We start from the raw sequence: 20,479 nt of genomic DNA, 5'->3' as shown, positions 1-20,479 counted from the left end.
CTTTAAGTTCGAATCAAAGTTTAGCGGTATAGCTACATAGTCTTCGTAAACATGGAACTGAAGCCACATGAAAGTTGGTAACTAATTTTCATTTCACCGTTGATAAATTTATGTGACTTTCTGGTGGTTTATATTTTATCCCATAGATTTTAGCTTTTAGTTGAGCAAATATAACTTTTGGCCATGGGGTCAGGTGAAAACGGTTGCATTTCATCTGGAATTATTATTGCACTAGGTTCAAAAAAGCTATATGGATCTTGTGACTTGTGCTAGCACAATTCTTACCAAAACAGTTTCATGGCTAGCAGAGATTTTATAATTTTAAGGTTTATCTAATAAGAAGTTTCATTTTTAATAGCTCGCTTTTTAGACAGCAGTCATTTTCGAAACTGTCATTATTTGAAATTTAACAAGTCAAGACTAATTTATTACTTAGAATGGAACGACACACGTTTCAACAGCACAATGAAATTGTTAAAATCCACAACACAAAAGGTGATGATTTTGTAGTCAAAACTTAAAGCAAAACAAAAGAACTTTCGGGTCGTAGTCAAGCACCCTCTTGCAAAGCAACATTAAATGGAATTGGTGAAGAAAACTGAGTGGTTTCGACAACTTCGTGATATGAAGAATTAGAACTGGTGGCGTTATTTAAACAACTGAAAATATTGCTGATGTAGCCCAAAGTGTTGACGAAAACTCAGGTTCGTCGATTTATCCTCGCTCTTTGAAATTAGGTTCTCCACAAATGACATCGCACCATATTTTCAACTAAGACATAAGTCTGAAGGCTTTTTAAGTTAAGTTAACAGAAGAATTTAAGTTCGTCAATCACTAGCAGAGTCGTATCATCGCTGGTAAGAATTTACTCGAATACTTTATTGACAGGTTTCGATGCACATTGGTTTTGAATTCCTAAATATTGCAATGAGAAGGAAATATAGTCAATTCTAAAATTATTTCTTACGGCTAAGGAACTAGTGCCTGTACATAAAATCGTTATTACGGGCAATTTCAATGTACACAATTTTTCATGTCTTTAACATTTTGGCAAGACAACATCCGAAGGAGTGTGTGCTGAGATCTTCGCTGAGTTGAACCAATTAACTCATATGGTCCTCGAGCAAACTCGAATATCGGAAGTGGTAGGTCGAGCAGAAAACACTCTTGACTTGTTTCTTACCTCTGACCCTGGTAAGTACACTATTAGTGTTCTATCTTCTCAAGGCACATCTGACCATTGTGTCATATCATTAAATTTCTCGTGTAAAAACTCTACAGTTAAAGAAAGAGCTCCTAAGAGAACCGTTTGGCAATACGAGAAAGCCAACTGGGACGGTCTCAATAATTTATTTTAGGATATTAAACTGGTCACTATGCTTCCTTGATAGTGACGTTGACGCCAGAGCTGATATGATCGCAGTTTGATTCTCCTTGGAATGAGAACTTTTATCCCGAATAGCTTGAAAAGCATCAGACCTAAAGAAAACGCATGGTGTGAATTGTAAAGATGTTACTACAGTCAAGAAAGCAAGTTTCCGTTGTTTTAAAGCCAATTACACTGATGAAAACCGGAAGGACTGCAACGCCCATATCCAATGGACCAAATTTGTACATGACCAAAAATTAAGGCAAAGAATACTGCACTGTCCCATAAGTAGTACAAATTTGTGTTCATTTGTAAAAATATATGAGGAATTCTTCCTCGGTTCCTACAATCATTGTCAATGACCATTGGATAGCTCTTTACTTACTTAATGAGTGTCTTATAGATGGTGATTTAAGATGCTCGAGAGAGGACTTTACTCCTCAATTGGCTTTTAAGTCCAAAGAAACAGCGATTTGCAAGAGTTATTCTTCGTTTAATTTCAGCGCTGGTGTCGTTGTATGTTTTAATAGCGGTGCCTAGGTAGACAAAGTCCTTAACTACCTCAAAATTACAGCTGTCCATGTTGACGTTTTGTCCAACACGTGGTTGCTCAGTTTCCTTTTTTGATGATAGCATATACTTGGTCTTGCCCTCATTGACCACTAAACCCATCTTCTTCGCTTTCGTCGCAATACTAAAAAACGCTCCACTGACATCACGCTTTGATCTTCAAAGTGTGTCAATATCATCTGCGTATCCGAGTTATTGTATGTACCTTTGGAAGATTGTACCTCTAGTGTTGACGGTTGAGTTTTGCACAATTCTTTCCAGAACGATGTTGAAGAAGTCGCATGACAATGCATCGCCTTGCCTAAAACCTTTTTTGACATCAAATGCATCGGTTAGATCTTTTCCGACCTTGATAGAGCAGCGGCGTGCATTCTCCATCGTCATTCTGCACAAACGGATAAGTTTGACAGGGATGCCAAAACTAGACATTGTTCTGTTGAGCTCTTCCCTATAGATGCTGTCATACGCGGCTTTAAAATCGATAAAGAGATGGTGGGTATAGATTTGAAGTTCCTGGGTTTTTTCCAAGATCTGCCATAGTGTGGTCGATAGTGGACTTTCCTGGTCTGAAGCCACACTGAAAAGGACCTATCAGGTTATTGACGAACAGCTTCAGATGCTCACATAATACGGATGTTAAGGAGACTGATGCCTCTGTAGTTGGCGCAATTTAGAGGATCTCCTTTCATATGTATCGGGTATACTATGCTGAGATTCCATTCATCGCATGCTGTCTTCACTTCGTCAAGGTCGGGTAGGCGGAATGATCTGCGTCGCCTAGGTTACAGCGGAATTCGGTTCGTCATCGCCGTTATAAAATTTGGAGAGGTGGTCTTGCCATATTCTCAACATCGACGGCGGTTCTACTACAATATTCCCCTGATCGTCTTTACAGGCTTCGGTTCGTGGCTGGTACCCTTGGGAGGTTTTTTTTACCTTTTGGTAAAATTTACAACCCTCAATCTCCTCGATCGCGCGCTTCTCATGCCCTCTTTTTTTCCATCTAAGAAGTCGGTATTCCTCTCCCCTATTCTGCTCGTAGAGCTCGCGAGCACCTCTGGTCCTTTTTTGCAGCGCCGTTTTGTATGCCTGTTGTTTCGGTGTATGCGCTTGTTTCGTCAAACCAGGGGTTTCGCTGTGGTGGCCGTGTGAAACCTAGCACTTCAGAGGCGGCATCTCTGATGGCTGCATGGCAATGTTGCCACTGGTTTTCAATGCTGAATGCAGGCAGCATAGGACTTCTTAAAAGGAGACTTGATCGAAAAAAGTACATGGCAGTCTCTTGTGTTTGTAGCCGTCTAACGTCGAATCTTCTCACAGTTCTTCCTTGTTTTGGCTTAAATTGGGATATCCGTAGACGTACCTTGGCTAGTAGTACCCGTAGCGTGATGGTTAGTGCGTTGGACTGTCATGCAAGGTGTCTTGGGTTCAATCCCTGTCTATGCCACCTAACTTTCTTCACGGGTACTGCTCTTGCAAGGAATTGACAAATACTCCAAGAGTAATTCTTGTTACGAAAAGTGCTTTCTCGGTTCGGATTCGGCATACAAACTGTAGGTCCCTTCCATCTCTGACAACATTACTCGCACACAGAAATTTTTGAGAGTTGTAAGTCACTAGGCCCTGGTTCTTCATGGACTGTTGCACCACCTAATTTATTTATTTATTTTCCTTGGCTATAACGAGGTAGTGGTCCGAGTCAATGTTGGCCCCTCGGAATGTTCGCATATCCTCTATACTGGAGAAGTGTCGTGTGTCGATCGCAATGTGGTCAATCTGGTAGACGGTTGATTGATCAGGAGATTTCCATGTCCCCTTGTGGATATTAAGATGCGTGAACTGCGCACTAGCTACCAGAACGTCTCGCCCCTCAGCAAAATCAATCAGCCTGAATCCGTTGTCGGAGGTGGTGTCGTGCAGGTTGTATCTCCTGATCCACCAAAGTTGTCCTCTCTTCCTAGCTTAGGCATTAAAATCTCCTAAGACAATTTTAATGTCATAGCCAGGGCACTGCTCATATGTCTTGTCCAAGAGCTCGAAGAATATGTCTTTGGTGTCTTAATCTTCCTCCTGTGTTGGGACATGTGCGCATATTAGGCTTATGTTGGCGAATTTAGCCTTGATGCGGATTGTCGTGATGCGCTCGCTCACATTGTTGAACTTTTTGCCTGAGTCTAGTTCCAACAACAAATCCACACCCAAATAGAAGCTGTCTTTGTTCTCGGTAGTAGTCGCAGTCTTTTAGTTTGCGTTTTCCCGGTCCATCCCATCGCACTTCTTGGATGGCGCTAATATCTGCCTTGCAGCAGTTTAGGACTTCCGCTAATTGTTCGGCTGCACGTGGTCTGTTAAGGGACCTAACATTCCGAAGTTAGTTGTCCTTATTTCGTTTGCGTGGGTTGTCAACAGTGTTGTTGGTGCTTCGCAACTAAAGGTATTTTTTTACGTGGCTAGGTAGTCACCCCGACGGCACAACCGAGTACCTGAAGGGCCAGATCCTTAGAACAACTCCAAAGACGGGGAGCTGGATAAACCGCTCCTTACAGGCCTGGGCTCCGAATATGTCGAAGAAGCCCTATTAGGAACTATAGACACCACCGTGGATGCCATCTCGAGAATTCGTCCGCTGCCTTCTGGATAAGGAGAGGTGCCTTAGTGGAAACACCTCTCCCCCTCTCTCGTTTGCTGCCCCCAACAACTTTCCACTGGGGTTAGAACCCAATCTCCAGTTGAGGTACTAGATACCCGATGTTCACCGCGGGGAGGTAAGAGTAGGAGTTGATAGACAGAGGTGGGTTTTGAGAAAAACCTTTTTACGCTTGTGTCCTCTTGAATTTTATTGTCTCACCCTCTTTTACCGAAGTTTTAACGTTTTATGCTCAAGAGAAATAGCCAGTTGCATTCCTCCCCTTGAACAGTTCAACCGTAATACTCGCCCTTCTAGGAATGCACATCAATATACCCTCGAGCCCAACTTCGGTTGCACTGTCAAATACAGAGATTCGTTTTTTAGCCGTACTATGCGATTCCACACTCGATGCCACACTCTGTCTTTTCTAGCCATGGCAATATTTAGCTATTCAAAACCAATGTGCACCGACACCTCCTTTCAACCCCTCTCTCTCTTTCCTAGTACTCACACTGTGTCTTCATAATAAGGGTATTAGAATCCCCTTTGAGTGTGCGCTTATTATTAAAAAAAATTATATAGTACAACTAAAATTGAGATCGAGAAGACTGAAGGCTCTTTTTTCATCAAGACTTGCATCGAGGCAATCTATATCTTCTAATAAAAGTTCCTGTTTAAATTCTTTCGATTTATCAACCTTAGACTTCCTCCTTTGGGGATCACGTTAAATATTAGGTTTACGCCTTATCTCCACATTTGATGACATTTGACATAAACACAGCCGCTAATTTGCGAATTCATTATACAAAGTTATATGGAAACTATATGTTGCTGCAATCGTAGCCGTGGCATCCATTTGGATAAAATATTTTTGTCCATTATCGATGAGACTGATATAAAAAAAACATCCATTGAGTTCTCCTAAAAAACACTCGTTATCAATTTTAAAAAGAAACCTCTTATTGGAAAACCTTTACTAGTTCACCTGAAAACCAGCCAAAAATTATTCAAAATCAAACACCAAATTTTTTTCATAATTTTTTCAGATTGTCAATGCACTTATATTTAAACTTAGCGTAAGAATGATGCGTACAAAATTGTTTAGTTTAAGATATTCAAATATGTTTATATACATTTAGTTAAATTTATGCCTTTGATTCTGCTTCTCCAGTTGTGGCTTGCGAAGTTGCGTCACTGCTCTTAGGTTCTTCTGTTGAACCGCAAACTAAGCAGGGACATTTTTCCTTAAGGGCAATGCGATACTTTGGATGGCTATTCAACAAATTAACATTCATAAGCTATCTATTCTTTTAAATACTCTAAATTTTGGTTACCTGATTCCGTAGACAATCGGATTGACGCAAGCACTTGACTTTGCAAACGTTGCACCCCAAATTGTTAAAAGTGGAGTTATGCCTTCAAATTTGAACAAACCCATGCAATTGATAATGAGATATGGTGTCCAAGCAGTGAACCACAATGAAATCGTGACCAAAGCCACTTTGGCCAGTTTTCCTTCGGCGCTCTTCTCGTTATCCTCAGATGAGCGCAAGGATTTGACATTCATTTTCTTTGCTTGTTCTCGCATGGCCTTTTCGTGAGCTGCTACAGCCTGAAAGTATGGAACAAAAATATTTTGTTTTTGAAAAGTTTTGAATTGATTTATTTAAGAAGAAGAAAACCTACCGCAATAATAAACCAATAAGAATGGCAAATCATAAACAATGGCAAGTAGTAGACGAAAATTGAGTAAAATATTAAATAAGTTCGAGGGTTCCAGTTTCGTTCAAGATATTCAATTCCACATGAAGTCAAATTTCCCTCGGGAACGTATCTGCAGAAAATCAAAAATTGTTTCAAAATTTAAAAGTGATAAATAAAAGTTAACAAATTACCTGCTCCATCCGAACAAAGGTCCAGCCGTCCAAAAGGCTGCGAATGTCCATATAATCAGGATCTTCGTTATTGCCAATTTGATCGTCATAGGACGTCCGGTAACACCTTTGACAATGACTTCATATCTGTCCATGGCTATCATACTCATGGACCAAATCGAAACATTTCCAAACATCGATCCACACAACGCATAAACATCGCACATCATTGGCCCCAATATCCACGTTTCATAGAACAAATTTATAATCATCATTGGGCAATTTGTGAGCATCATACAAAAGTCCGAAAACGCCAGATTCAAAACCAGCAAATTTGCTGGGGTCTTCAGGGATTTGGTTGTTGAAAATATATAAACCACAATGCCATTGCCGCAAAATGATATGGTTCCCATAATTGATAGAAAAGCACCTAGGGCCTTATTCCAAAACGGGTCCATTGGTGGGAATTGATTCCAATATGGATGGACAAGATGTGCCATATCAGGTGTAACCTTAAAAAACAGAATTAATAATTTGAAACTTTGAGAAGTTGATGACTTTTATTGGGACTCACTTTATCGGTGACAGATCCATTCGATAGGGCCATGAATTGGGGCCCGTAAGAGTAACCACTATGCATACTGTAATGAATTTTATACAAATTTAAACAATAATTAATCCTATAAAAATACTTGAATATATATTAACTTACGTCTCCATGGCGCGGTATAGGTCTTGTTAGTGGAAGACGCTTTGTTTGGCTATCACAACTAATTCCAGCGGCACCTAGTTTTTATAGTTTTATTTTAATTTAATTATATTAAATTTGTTGTTTTACTTCTCCCTTTTTTGGCGTATATTCATATTTATAACGATTTTCAAAGTCAAAACATTTTTATTATTTGTGATTCACTTTTTATCTAATGCGGTTTAAGTTTATAAATGAATGAACACAGAACCCCAACATCAAACACAGTCAGGGGTGGATCTGAAAAGAAATATTAAAATTATGTTATGGGGTTGAAGTTAGAAATCGTATCATAATTTACAGCCCGAGGTTCATGATGGAAAATTATCTTTTGATGCAGTTAAATTTTAAAAACATTCTTATATATTTTTGTGCCAAATTCTTCCTATTGACAGAAGCGTATCTTCCGGTTTGACTTTATGTAGATTTTTGTATCTCTGGAAGTGAACATTTTACTAAAACATTAATCATAGTCTAAATATCACACGAAATGTTTTGAGATATACTCAATTGGTTACCACGAGCATGACTGACTTAAAGATAAAAGATCCAAGGTTTCTTCGGTTTTTCAAAACTAAAAACGTCTCACTTTTCTCGGTTAAACCAAGGTCATATTTTTTCGTCAATATTTTAAAAGAAATGTTTTTTAATTCTGAAAAATGTCATCATTTTTTGTTTACAATAATTTACATATAAAGAATACACATATTCAAAACATATAAGGCCTTTAATAAGCCAGACATTTTTCTATCAGTTCCACCCCTGAATCTATTGCACTTTTACAATATAAGTAGAAACACTGGAAAAGGCTTATAAAGAATTTGCTTGCGCGAGCATAAACTTTAATCTTTTGGCATTGCCAATATTGGCTTCAGTGTTTATATGTTTGCTTTTTGTTGTTGTTGTTTTGTCATGACGTTTGTAGTTTTATTCGCAACATAAAAATGAAAAGATTTTTATTTGTGAAAAGAATAAATATTAACTCTTATTTTCCGAAATCTCATAATTTTGTCGGAAAATTTTCTTCTGACAGATTTAAATTGAAAACAAGCAATGTGATGAGTAGAGTCCAAAGAAACCGAAAAGGTTTGAAATACCAAAATAAAATTTCTGGTCTTTGAAACCTCATTGTGACGAAAAGTTCACTTTGGTGCTTTTTAACCTAAGAAGAAATTGAAATATAGTTTTAATGGAATTTAATCCTGATGATTCGTCAAACGTGCGAAAAAAGCTTTATTAGAGTTATTTAACAAATTGCGAAAAATTATGACATATCAGTACTTGTTCTAGGTTAGGTTAGGTTGGAGTGGCTGTCCAGATGTCATTGACGCACGTAGACTTCAAGGGTCCATTGTGATACCACTAATGAGGTTACTCATGGGAGAGTAAGGAACTTACACAAACCATTTTGTACTTGTACCAGTTCACTGGTATTATCGAAGAAGGGAGAAAGTTATTCCTTCTAATGGAGAGAGCTGGACATGTACATAGAAGGTGTTGGACTGTTTTCTCTTCCTCCTCGTCCATGCAGCTTCTACAGAGGTCATTTGTGTAGACCCCTAACCTATGAGGCAGTGTCCTGTTATTACTCCAATTGTAGAGCTTATACTTTGTCTGCTCAGGGATATCAAGCCTTTTGACCGTTTTAAGTCTATGCTTGACCATATTTGCTTGGTTGCTAGGCAGGTGGAACTCTGTGACCATGAAGCATTTGTTGATTCTAGAGTATATTGTTTGAGAAGATATTTGCATGTAGCAAGTGGTGTTCCTATATTATGTTTTTGTCTAACATAAGGCAGAAGTGTTCCGTTTTTTGGCGCAGGCTTTGCAATTTCCCGGAATGTCTCTGTGGCCCGGCACCCAAATGAGGTGAATGTTAAACTGTTCCGTCATCTCATTCAGAGATGATCGACAATCGTGGACTATTTGAGAGTTTGTGGATTTAAGAGCAGCTTGGCTGTCCGAGAAGATTCGTATATATCCTTGCAAGATAAAACGCCCAGGGCCTCTCTTCTTTCCAGGAGGATCTTGAAGGGATGGACCCATGGAAGCTTTTACCGAATACCATTTTTGGGTGGTATATTCTAAGCGATCTGGGATAGATCTGAATTTGTCTAGAATAGTAGTATGTCCAGTATTGTTACTGTTCCATTGAGAGGTGGTTTTAAGCCTCATACATGAGTTGGCTGCCACCATTTTGGAGAAGTGCTGCTGTTGGTTTTGAGCGAAGTGCTCCTGTGATGCACATAACTGCTGACCGCTGGACTTTGATGAGCTTATTTAGATTTACTATCTTGTCCAGTGCGGTCCACCATACGACAGCTCCAAAAATGAGAATCGGACTGATTACCGAAGTGTATAGCCAGTGGGTCATTTTTGGGGAGAAGCCCCGTTTTGATCCTATGGCCTTTATACAAGTAAAAATATTCATCAATATTTGCACTCCATTTTAGTTTTTTGTCGAAAATGAGGCCTAAATATTTAGCTTGGCCGGAAAAGTTTAATGGTATTCCTTTAATCTTGGGTGGGCTAATCTGAGGAATTTTATATCTTCTCAAAAAGAGTATTAATTCTGTTTTATGTGGATTGACCACAAGCCACATTGCTAAACCCATTTTGTTAGCCTATTTAAGGCATTTTTGTAGGAGTTCCGAGAGAACTTGGGGTTGCTTCCCAGATACGGATATTGCAACGTCGTCAGCATAGACAATCAACCTGAAACCCTCTGCTTCCAATGATGTAAGTAGACCGTTTACTACCATATTCCATAAAAGAGGCGAAAGGACCCCTCCTTGGGGGGTGCCTCGATTCACCGATCTGGTGGTAGTAAAACTTCTCATGCTAGAAGTTAGCATGAGGCTTATAAGATCTATGAGTGATTTCTCTAATTTCAGCTAATCCATTGCTGTTGTGATCGCCTGGTAACTGACGTTGTTGAAAGCTCCTTCAATATCTAGGAACGTTACTAAGTTGTATTCTTTGTATTGGAGGGAATATTCAATAATACGTAATAGCGAATGAAGTGCTGATTCTACTGATTTTCCCTTAGAGTAAGCAAGTTGAGCTGTGGAAATGAGACATGGTTTTAAGTTATGTCTGATTTAAATTTCAATTAATCTTCCCAAGGTTTTTAGAAGGAAGAATGATAGGTTGATTGGTCTTAGATCTTTAGGGTTAACGTGTGAGGGTTTTCCTGCTTTAGGAATGAAGACTACTTTTGCCATTCTCCAGGCTTTGGGAATATATCTCAACCTTAAACAGCTTGTCAGAATGATTTCCAATGGTGGAATGATGCATTTTTGTCTGAGCATTTTTGTAGTTCGGTCCTGGAGATTTATATGGATCTAAGCTGTCTATGACCTATTGCAGTTTTTCCCGAGTTATAAGATCAACTTACTCGCTTGTAGAAGCTTGAGACTCTGATGTTAAGTCGTTAAGTATGTTAGAGCTACCTGGAAAGTGGGTGTCTAATAACATTTTAAGAGATTCTTCATCTGTGATAGTCCACGTGCCTGCTTCTGTCTTTAAAGCACTGGGTATTGTTGGACTTTTTGAGAAAATTTTCCTGAGTCTTGAGGCTTCTGAAGTATTTTCTATTTTACCACAAAAGTTTCTCCAAGAAAACCTCTTACTCTTCATTAATTCTTTTTTATATTGCTTTAGAGCTTGTTTGTATAAGTCGCAGTCAGAAGGAGATCTGGTGTACTTAGATCTATTGAATAGTTTGCGACAGCTCTCTCTGAATGGTTCTAGTTCTTTACGCCACTAATGAGGTTTCTTTTTACCCTTTAAAATGGTTACAGGGCATGACATTCTCATTGATTCATTAAAGGCTTCGGTGAGATGTTTCACAGAAAGGTCCACTTCATCTTTACTGGAGGAGCTTTTAAGAAGGTTGTGATCAAGCAGTTTTGCTAGTACCTCCCTATATCGCTCACAATATCTGCCACATCTTTGAGCTCAAACTGAATGTATCTGTGGTCAGAGAAGGAATTATCTTTTGAGACATGCCAGATTGAAATCAGATTGTGGATCAAGTCAGAGGTAAGTGTAATAAATATCAGTACCTCTTTCCTATTCTTGGTTACAAAAGTGGGTTCATTACCAATATTACTTATGAGTAGGTTAGTGCTTAGTAAGTAATCAAATAAGGACTCACCCCTCTCATTTATATCAGAGCTACCCCATACCGTGTGATGGGCATTAGCGTCCGAACCAATTAGGAGACCAACTTTTTTCGATTGCGTACTTGTTCTAAGACTTGTTTATTTTTAATGGCAGTCAAAATGTTTCTAAAATCCATACTAATATTATAAATGCGAAAGTAACTCTGTTTGTCTGTCTGTTACTCAATCACGCCCAAACTACTAAACTAATTTGCATGAAATTTTTAATGTAGATATTTTGATATCCAAGAAAGGACATAGGCTACTTTTTACCCCGGGAAAATGCCGCATTTCCATGGGAAAATTTAGGTGGGCCGATCGCTTTTACGCCTACAATAAATAACAGATCTAAATGAAATTTGGTAAGGAGATAGTTTGAGACTTAAGAAAGGACATGAGTTACTTTTGACCTCGGGGAAACAACGCATTCCATGGGAATAAATACTTTCCGGGGAATGTGATCGCTTTCACTACTAAATTAAAGATTTGAATAATATTTGGATAAAATTGGTATTACGGGAAAAAACGCATTCCCAACCCTTATGAAATAAGTTGTCGAACATTTTAAACTTATCATACACGTATATTAACTATAGGACTTCGTGCATTACGTGCCTCAAGCCTTCAACGTTAGTCGTAAACTGTGGCTCCCACCAAGTTCCACAAATAATAATAATTATAAACCTAAACTTTGCTATGCTCAACCTTTCATCGCGAAACACGAGGCATGTAGGATGTAGGTACAACAAATAATTCACTGGGTCTGTATGATAATTCTGTTTCGGCTGAAGAGCGGAGCGAGTCCGTTCGCCGGGGTCACACGCGGTAGAATACCCTATAGAGTTTCTTAATTCTTTGGAATTCTCATAAGTTGAGATTAAAGAACGGTTAATCAGAAATCTTGACGCACCAAACTTAAGCAATGGTACACGGCTACAGATTACGCACCTAAACATAAATAAATAAATTGGGTGGCGCAACAGTCCGTTTGAGAACTAGGGCCTAGTGACTGACAACTCTCAACCATTCCTGTGTGCGAGTACTATTATAAGAGACGGAAGGGACCTACAGTTTTAAGCCGAATCCGAACGGCAAATTTGAGAAAGCACTTTTCATGACAAGAATTACTCTTGGAGAAATTGTCAATTCCTCGCAAGAGGCAGTACCCGTGAAAACACTTTAGGTGGCCTAGGCAGGGATTGAACCCAAGACCTCTCGCATGACAATCCAACGCACTAACCATCATGCCACGGGTACTACGATTACGCACCTAGGACGAAATATTATAACAGCCATAAAATCATGATTGCCGTCCAGTTTAAAAGATTACATAGTTTCCTCTGGAACAGCATTTTGAAATAACAACAAATAAAGCTCAGGGGAAAACGCTGACAAAACGCCACAAAATCTGTACGTTCAGGCCAAGGAAGAAAAAGCAAAAAAACGTAGTATATATAAAACGTATTGCAGTTATCTATCTTCTTCTTAAACCTGACCTTATCTATCCCATGACAATTACACTTAGTATGGCCTCATCCAATCTCGGCACAATTCTAACAAATGTACGTACAAAATAGTACAGCTCAGGTTTTATCATACTATACTATCTAAAAAAAAAACTATATAATGCGGACAAAGTTGCGGGTAAAAGCTAGTATTTCCATAAAAATGCTTTATTTAACGTTAACCATCGTTTTTCTCCAAATCTATCAACTCTACAAAAAAAAGTGTCAGAAACTTTTTATTGCAAGACTAAATGAGCTACAACTCATTTTTACTCAAGATATAAGGCACTTTTTGGGAAGTGCTTTAGACGTATACAAAAAATTCTACATCACTACTTAGCTTATAATTTTTCTAAAGTAAAAGTTAATTTAATGAATATTTGCTTTTAAATTTTATTTAATTATTAGTAAAGATTCCATCCTTCAACAATCAGGCTTTGATCATACTAAAGGGTCCGCCATCTAACTTTTTTTTTAACTAGTTTTTATTTCGTGAACAATAACACTTAGCTCATGTCTGATTGGACAGATAATTAGTTTTATCCTTTCGCTGAACGAATGGCTGTGTATACGCCTGAACAACGCTTAGAGCTTTTTACCAAAAAAATCTTGTTTTCAGCAAGCAAAATTGTCGCATTTGGGCCAAAGAAAACACGCACCCATTTATTAAAAAGCCGATACACCCAAAACGAGTCACGATTAGAGTGGATTTATCGAGCCATGCTAAACGAATTTTTGGTCACAAAAATTGAAGGGGAGGATGTTGGCAACATTTGGTTTCAAAAAGACGGTACTATGTGCCAATGCCACACAGCCGAAGCTATACTCAATGGTTTTATAGCATTTTAAAAACAATACAATATTTGGAGGACCCTATAAAACTTCTTAATTAATAAAAGAGGGTGCGATGCGACCCACACTGATAACGTTCCAACCCGTCTGCCGATTTGACTTGCTCAAAAGTTTGTCAGTTTTCGTGTTTGTGAAATAAAAAAAATGTTTTTAATTTTTTTTTTTAAAGATAAAAGTAGTTGAAAGCCGATAACTCAAAATTTTAAAAAGATATTTGAGTCGAAAATCAATTTTTAACAACTTTTAATAATTTTTTTGTTTATGTTTTGTAAAATAAACCGTCAATTCGATTTTTGTCAAAATTGTTACGTATGTTAATCTCAAGTTTTTGAAAAGATATTTGAGTCGAAATTCAGTTGTTAATAAAAAGTTGAAGCCAAAAAAACACTTAAAGTCTAGTGTTTTAAAGTGTTTTTTTGTCTTCAATTCTTCATTTTTGAATATTTTTGAACAATTTGATTTGAGTGATTTTGGATATAAAAATATTTTTTAAATGTGGAAGTTTGTAAACAAGGGGGTTGGGGATATTTTTTTGAATGTAGGCATAAACATTATTGATTTCATAGAGTCGAAATCTTAAAGACATTTTGCGCTTTGTTGAAAGAATACAGCTTTGGCTTAAAATTTTAAAATTTTTCGAGGGGGTAGGGGGCACTAGAGAGGTTAAAAATTATTTGTTTGGGTTTTGTGCGTCTTCAGCTTTATTTGCTGAATGAAGTATGGTTTGACTTGGAACACTTTTTTAATTTTTAATTTTTGGAAAGGGGAGGCTAAAATATTTTTTACAAAATCGAGATTTTTTTGAAAGATCGATCATCAGCGTAAATAATAGGTTATAAAATAATTATAGACCTATTTCGCTATTGTCTTCAATTTCTAAAATTTTTGAAAAAGCCATTAAGTGTAGGGTAATGGGCTACCTAACAAAAATAAAGTTTTTAAGTCCAGCTCAGTTTGGGTTTAGAGAGGGGCTTTCTACTGAAGATGCCCTTGTGGAATTCTGTTCTTCCATATATAAGGCGTTGGATGACAAAAAAATCGGTGCTGGCCTCTTTGTGGACATAACCAAGGCGTTTGACATGGTAAACCATAGTGTCCTATTAGAAAAATTGTATTGCGTAGGTTTCCGGGGTTTTATTTATGATTGGTTTAAGTCTTACCTAAAGGATAGAAATCAAAAAGTTAAAGTCGGAGATATACTTAGTAACTCAAAGATTATAAAGCAAGGTGTGCCCCAAGGTTCAGTCATGGGGCCTATATTGTTCCTAATTTACATTAACTCTCTTTTTAATCAACTGTTTAAAGGTAAGGTTACAGCCTTTGCTGATGATCTTGGGATTGCTTACCGTTCAGATAGTGCTTTAAACCTTAGTGCTGAAATCAATCACGATGTTCATCTTCTTCGAATTTGGTTTTCTGAACACAAATTATTTGTGAGCAGGAAAACAAAACTAATGTTCTTCAGCCATAGTAGTCCGGAAAGCTCTGGTGGCGAAATTTATTTTCATGCCAACAACTGTATCAGGCAAAACTTGTTGAGTTGTTTGTGTACTTCTGATGCACCTGATAAAATGTTTAATGAACATGCAACTTGTATGTATAACTATTGATAATAATATGAGATGGCTCGAACATGTTTCAAATCTAAAAAAATATTTACGTTATTGTATTCGTAGTTTTTTTCGACTCAGAAATTTCTGTGACAGTAAAACACTTAGAATGGTTTATTATGGAATATTTCAATCAAGATTACAGTATGGATTGAGTTGTTGGGGGGGTGCTTACGATACAATTCTCCAACCACTCTTTGTTTTACAAAAGTGCGCTATAAGAAAAATACTCAGAGCAAATCGTTTGGCTCATTCTATGGTTCTGTTTAGGACATTAGGAATTCTGCCACTAAAACACTTATATTATTTCAAAGTCTTAAAAATATTTTTCTTGAGAGGTGGTTATATGCAGATTCCAATTTCTGGCACTAGGTATTTGCGTAGCAATTCGGTTAATTCTGTTCTCACACCATCATTTCGAACTACACATTTCAGAAACTTTTTCTCCGTTGTAGCATTTAAATTGTTCAATCGTCTACCTATTAACTTTCGGTTTATTAGATCTCTAACTATTTTCTTAAATAGAATAAAAAGTCGGCTTCTAGATTTCAATCACCGTGAAATCAAAACTCTGCTGCTGTATATCACTTAATTATGTTTTTCATTTATGTATATTCTTATGCACATTATCAAGTATAGATTTAATACTTTTTTTCCTTTTTTGTTCTAAGCCTTCTGCTCATTAATAAAATTCTTTTCCTTTTATTTAATTTTGTATTTTAAATTGGTAATAAATTGTTGTACACCCCACATTTTGAAGGTAATTTTCAATGATGTGACATTAACACTATTTTATTTTCAAATACAAATGTCACTAGTTATTCTTTCTATATTTTTGAATTTGTTATATTATTATATAAGCACAAAGTTTGTAAGATAAGAATAATGAAATAAAGAAAAAAAAAAAAAAAATTATGGTTAGTGAGTTGGGCTGTCATACAAGGGGTCTTGGGTTCAATGCCTGCCTGTGTCACCTTAATTTAAAAAAAAAATTTCGCGGGTACTGCCTCTTTCGAGGAATTAACAAATCCTATAAAAGTAATTCTTGTCATGAAAAAAGTGCTTTCTCAAATTAGACGTTCGGATTTGGTCTAAAATTGTAGATCCCTTCCATTCCTGACAACAGTACCCGCACACAGGAATGGTTGAGAGTTGTAAGTCACTAGACCCTGGTTCACAACGGACTGTTGCGCGACCCAATTTTAATATTGCATTTTTGAAAAAAAAAAATTGGAGGCAATATCTTTTAAAATATACTTTTTACGACACTCTTATTTTGGAACAATGGTAAGAACAATTTTTAGAATCTAAAAAAAAATTTAAAAAAGTTGAAATTTCGAATAAGGGGGGGGCTAGATTTTTTTTAAATTTTGCCCATATCTTTTAAAATTCTGATCATAAAGGTCCAAATTTATATTACATTAACGGCAATGAAAATTTTCCGTCGAAATCGTAGCAATCATCATGAAAATATCTGCATTAATAGAAACACTTCTTTCATTTTTTTAAATTAATTATTATTGTGAACCTGATTTTCGGCGCAAGTTTGAGCGACATTAGAGTTATGTTTATTTTGTTTTAATTATCATCCCCTCTTGTTAATGAAACCCTCGAGGTTGTAAGCACTCATTATAGCAGATAATTCTTCAAAACATAAACAAAGGTAGGTTGTTTGCATTTTTAAAAACCATCGATTTAATAATCATAATATTTAATTTGAAAGCAACAAGAAGCAACTGCTCAAGCATACGAGTAAACATGTATTTAATTTAGAATGACTCTGCGAAAGAAAATATACCACAAAACAAAAGATATTGTAGAAATAAATCAATTATTAATAACCAAAGAAATAATACATATTTGTTATAATAGGGTTCGTTCACATTTTTCAGACGGCTAGAAAAAACCTTAACCAGATAAAACGATCAGTCTGTTTTTTTAATTAATTATCGTGTTTAAATCCATTCTTAAAAATGTTATACCTATACATTGACTGTGAATGTTTTGAACTAGAGGTTAAAAAAGTCTTACTTTAATGCTTAGCAAATCTTAAGTTAAATATATTAAATGTTGACAGTTGACAGTACAACATTCTCAAAAGTAAAAATATTGTAAGTCACGTTAAGCGGATCGCTTTGCAGGACCCTATCTACGGCACTTAATACCCAACTCTACACCTAACACACAACTTGATATAAAAAAAGAGGCTGGGATGCGACCCACACTGATAACTTCCCATCCCGTCTGTCGATTTGTCTTGCTTAAAAGTTTGACTATATGTACTCGTATCAATTTTTACCAAATTTGCGTACTATTTTTTGTAGATTTTATTTTTTATGAAAAATTGGACTGTTGGATTTTTGTATAAAAATGACTGAATATCGAAAACAATATTTTCTGTGAAATAAAATAAGTTTGAAGCCAATATTTTTAATTTTTGAAAATTTTCGGATCCCTCATTCAGCACCAAATATCGATTTTTTACCGCGACGTCTCAGTCCATCATGTTCATCTTTCAGCTAGACTTTGGAAAATGTTACAGTGTGGAAACCCTATCTCTGTAATTTACTGGAAAGCCTCCATTACAAAGGAAGGGAAGGCAACATAGAAAATGCGAGAAGCTCACTTCACAGAGAAATATATTCAAAACTCCAATATGATTTAGAACAAGGCAACTATTTCAATGACAATTTCAGCTGTGAACAAATATCTTTCCTGTTCCTAGCAAAAGGAGAGTTGCTATCTTTAAACTTCATACCGCACCGCAATGACTTAGCTCTGATTTGCTCCATGTGCAATATCAACGAAAGGGAAAATATAGTTAATTTCATCGCAAAATGTCCTATTCTGGCCCACAGTTTTTAAGCCGAATCCGAACGGCTTTTTTGAGAAAGCACTTTTCATTACAAGAATTGCTCTTGGAGAATTTGTCAATTTCTCGCAAGAGGCAGTACCCGTGAAAAAATACTTTAGATGTCATAATAAGGGATCGAACGCAAGATTTCTGACATGACAGGCCAACGCACTAACAATCATGCCACGGGTACTACAACTTGATAAACCTAGCAAATAAATTTGTAGCTGCAAGCTCTGATATTCGCCTTAAAACTCAACAAACAACATTGGCCACTCCGTAATCCTAAGAACTATCCCCCAACTGCAATTCGACCGAAACTTTCAGATTCCTAAACCATCCAGAACATTCTCATTCCGCCTTTCCAATCATTGTAGCGTGTTCCTTTTGGCGATAAAATATGTTTTGTCCCGGCTTAAGGAAAACTTGATATCTAGTATTTTCTCAGGCCGCTATCAAACCTCTGTCTCTAAAAACTCTATAACAGTCCATAACTACAAAACAGTTTAACACTCACCTTTGCTGGGTGTAGCACCATAGAGACATTTCAGAAAAAGGTGAAGCAGATCAACTCGCCAGAAAGGGTACAGTACAACCCATTCTACCACCATTGGCCTATGCTGGCCTACCAATCGCTATATGTAAAAAATTGCTAATCCAAGACGCTATAAAGACGTGAGACTTATGTACGAGAATTTTTCTAATACAATATAAACTATCTTAACCACATTAACAGCATCAATTTTTACGTTTCGTTAGGCTTAGAAGATTCCTGTAGTATCAAAATGAGCCACTAACCTGGCCTAAGTGTGTCTAATCCATCAGGAACAGTTTTGACCTTTCTTACCTCGTTGGTAAGGCTCTGAAGATTAAAAAAAAATAATAAACTAACTTGACAAACTCAACAGAACGGTACTCCAAGTAATAAGCAACAAATTGAAGATAATAACAGCATTTTTCTATATTTTATTTAATAATTCCTTATTAGTACTTATCTTATTTTTGTTTGTTTATTAAAAAAAAAACATATACACTTTACACTGAATTTAACTACTTAACTTAAAAACAAACTTATTTAATTCATAATCATCTAAGATTTTGATTTTTAGGCTTTCGTCCTGGCCTCACTTGAAAAACACTCGCAGGCAACACCTGTCCCAATCGATCCTTTCCACCAAGTGCCAGCAGTCGTCGCTCATGGACTTTTCTATGTTTCGCCAAATGGTCCGAACGGGCAAAACACTTCGTACAATAGTTACACTTGTAGGGTTTCACTCCCGAGTGTGATCGTCGATGGCGGGCCAATTCGTCGGAGCGCGAAAACTTCCACGTACAATGTGGCCAGGTGCATACGTAGGGTTTTTCACCCATATGTCGACGCATATGGGCCTTAAGGTGGGCTGGCTTTGCATAGATCTTTGTGCATTCTCCGAAGGTGCAGGGAAATGTCTTCTCCGTCTGATCACTGGCATCGCTTGGCAAAAGCTTTAGATACAGATTTAGATTTTCACTGGCGTCTTTGAGGAATAAATCGCAGGAATCATCGCAGAGGGGTGTTTTTTCAGGGAGTTTCTGCTCGGGCTCTGGCATTTCTACCAAACTATCCAGAAAGCTGATTTCCCAATCCCACTGGCACTGGTCAGATTGAATTCCAGCATCGTGTTCTTCCAGAGGCAGCAAGTAGTCTAGACACTGTTCCAGCGCCCGATCGATCCCCAAGATTGAGTCCTTCGCGTCATCCTGTTGAAATTCGAGACTTTGTGGGTCAAGGTAGCTGTAATAGTCGCAGGTGTAATAGGGATCACTGTCACTGCTCATCCTGTTGTTATTGACGTCCTCGAAGTAGTTTCCATTTGGGGACGAGATATTCTGTTCCAAATCATGGAATAGCTGTTGGAAACCGTTTGAGAAAAAATCCATCGCTCTTGAAGTAATATTGAGAACTGAACTTCTCGACACCGTTACAGTCGGTTTTAAATGATTCAGGAATATTTTATCATCTGACCATGGATGTTATGCTCTTGTCTTTAATTACGCGCTCTTCGTTAAAATTACTTATTGATTACAAATTGAACTGTGAGAGCTAGAGATTTCACGCGAGAATAATGGAGTTCCTAATTAGTTTTTTTTTCTTGTATAGCTACAGAAATCTGGAACTGGATCGACTGAGTGATGGCGATGGGTACCGATCGCTCCCGGGGGACTCGTTAATAGACGCGCAAAAAGATCCAAAAACAAATTTATTCTCGTCAGCCGCTCATCACGCCGACAATATCGTCATCGTCAACGTTGTGGTCCATTG

General features: G+C 37.3%; 2 protein-coding genes across 2 annotated transcripts; both read right to left on the bottom strand.

Moving 5' to 3' along the window:
- Positions 1 to 5,595: 5,595 nt before the first annotated feature.
- On the bottom strand, positions 5,596 to 7,241 carry LOC129947214 (opsin Rh1-like). Its single transcript, XM_056057681.1, has 6 exons — positions 7,155 to 7,241; positions 7,017 to 7,083; positions 6,464 to 6,954; positions 6,255 to 6,402; positions 5,903 to 6,180; positions 5,596 to 5,840 (listed from the first exon to the last, which is right to left on the bottom strand). The coding sequence occupies exons 1-6, from the start codon at positions 7,160 to 7,162 to the stop codon at positions 5,714 to 5,716; spliced, it is 1,119 nt and encodes a 372-aa protein (XP_055913656.1). The 5' UTR covers positions 7,163 to 7,241; the 3' UTR covers positions 5,596 to 5,713.
- Positions 7,242 to 19,113: 11,872 nt separating this feature from the next.
- On the bottom strand, positions 19,114 to 20,102 carry LOC129947665 (Krueppel-like factor 5). Its single transcript, XM_056058301.1, has one exon. It carries the CDS (start codon positions 20,095 to 20,097, stop codon positions 19,264 to 19,266), a length of 834 nt encoding a protein of 277 aa, XP_055914276.1. The 5' UTR covers positions 20,098 to 20,102; the 3' UTR covers positions 19,114 to 19,263.
- Positions 20,103 to 20,479: the final 377 nt, after the last annotated feature.

The sequence above is a fragment of the Eupeodes corollae genome, chromosome 2 (genome assembly GCF_945859685.1).
Source record: "Eupeodes corollae chromosome 2, idEupCoro1.1, whole genome shotgun sequence".
Taxonomy (NCBI): domain Eukaryota; kingdom Metazoa; phylum Arthropoda; class Insecta; order Diptera; family Syrphidae; genus Eupeodes; species Eupeodes corollae.
Note: the sequence above shows the minus strand (reverse complement) of the source record. Positions and strands in the feature narration are given on the sequence as shown.

Excerpts from the sequence above, each read along its gene's own strand:
- LOC129947214 (XM_056057681.1), bottom strand. Across the intron at positions 6,955-7,016 it reads ATGGATCTGTCACCGATAAA|GTTACACCTGATATGGCACA; the intron begins GTGAGTCCCAAT and ends CTGTTTTTTAAG. Across the intron at positions 5,841-5,902 it reads CCGATTGTCTACGGAATCAG|CCATCCAAAGTATCGCATTG; the intron begins GTAACCAAAATT and ends TTTGTTGAATAG.
- LOC129947665 (XM_056058301.1), bottom strand. The coding sequence starts at position 20,097 with ATGGATTTTTTCTCAAACGGTTTCCAACAGCTATTCCATGATTTGGAA.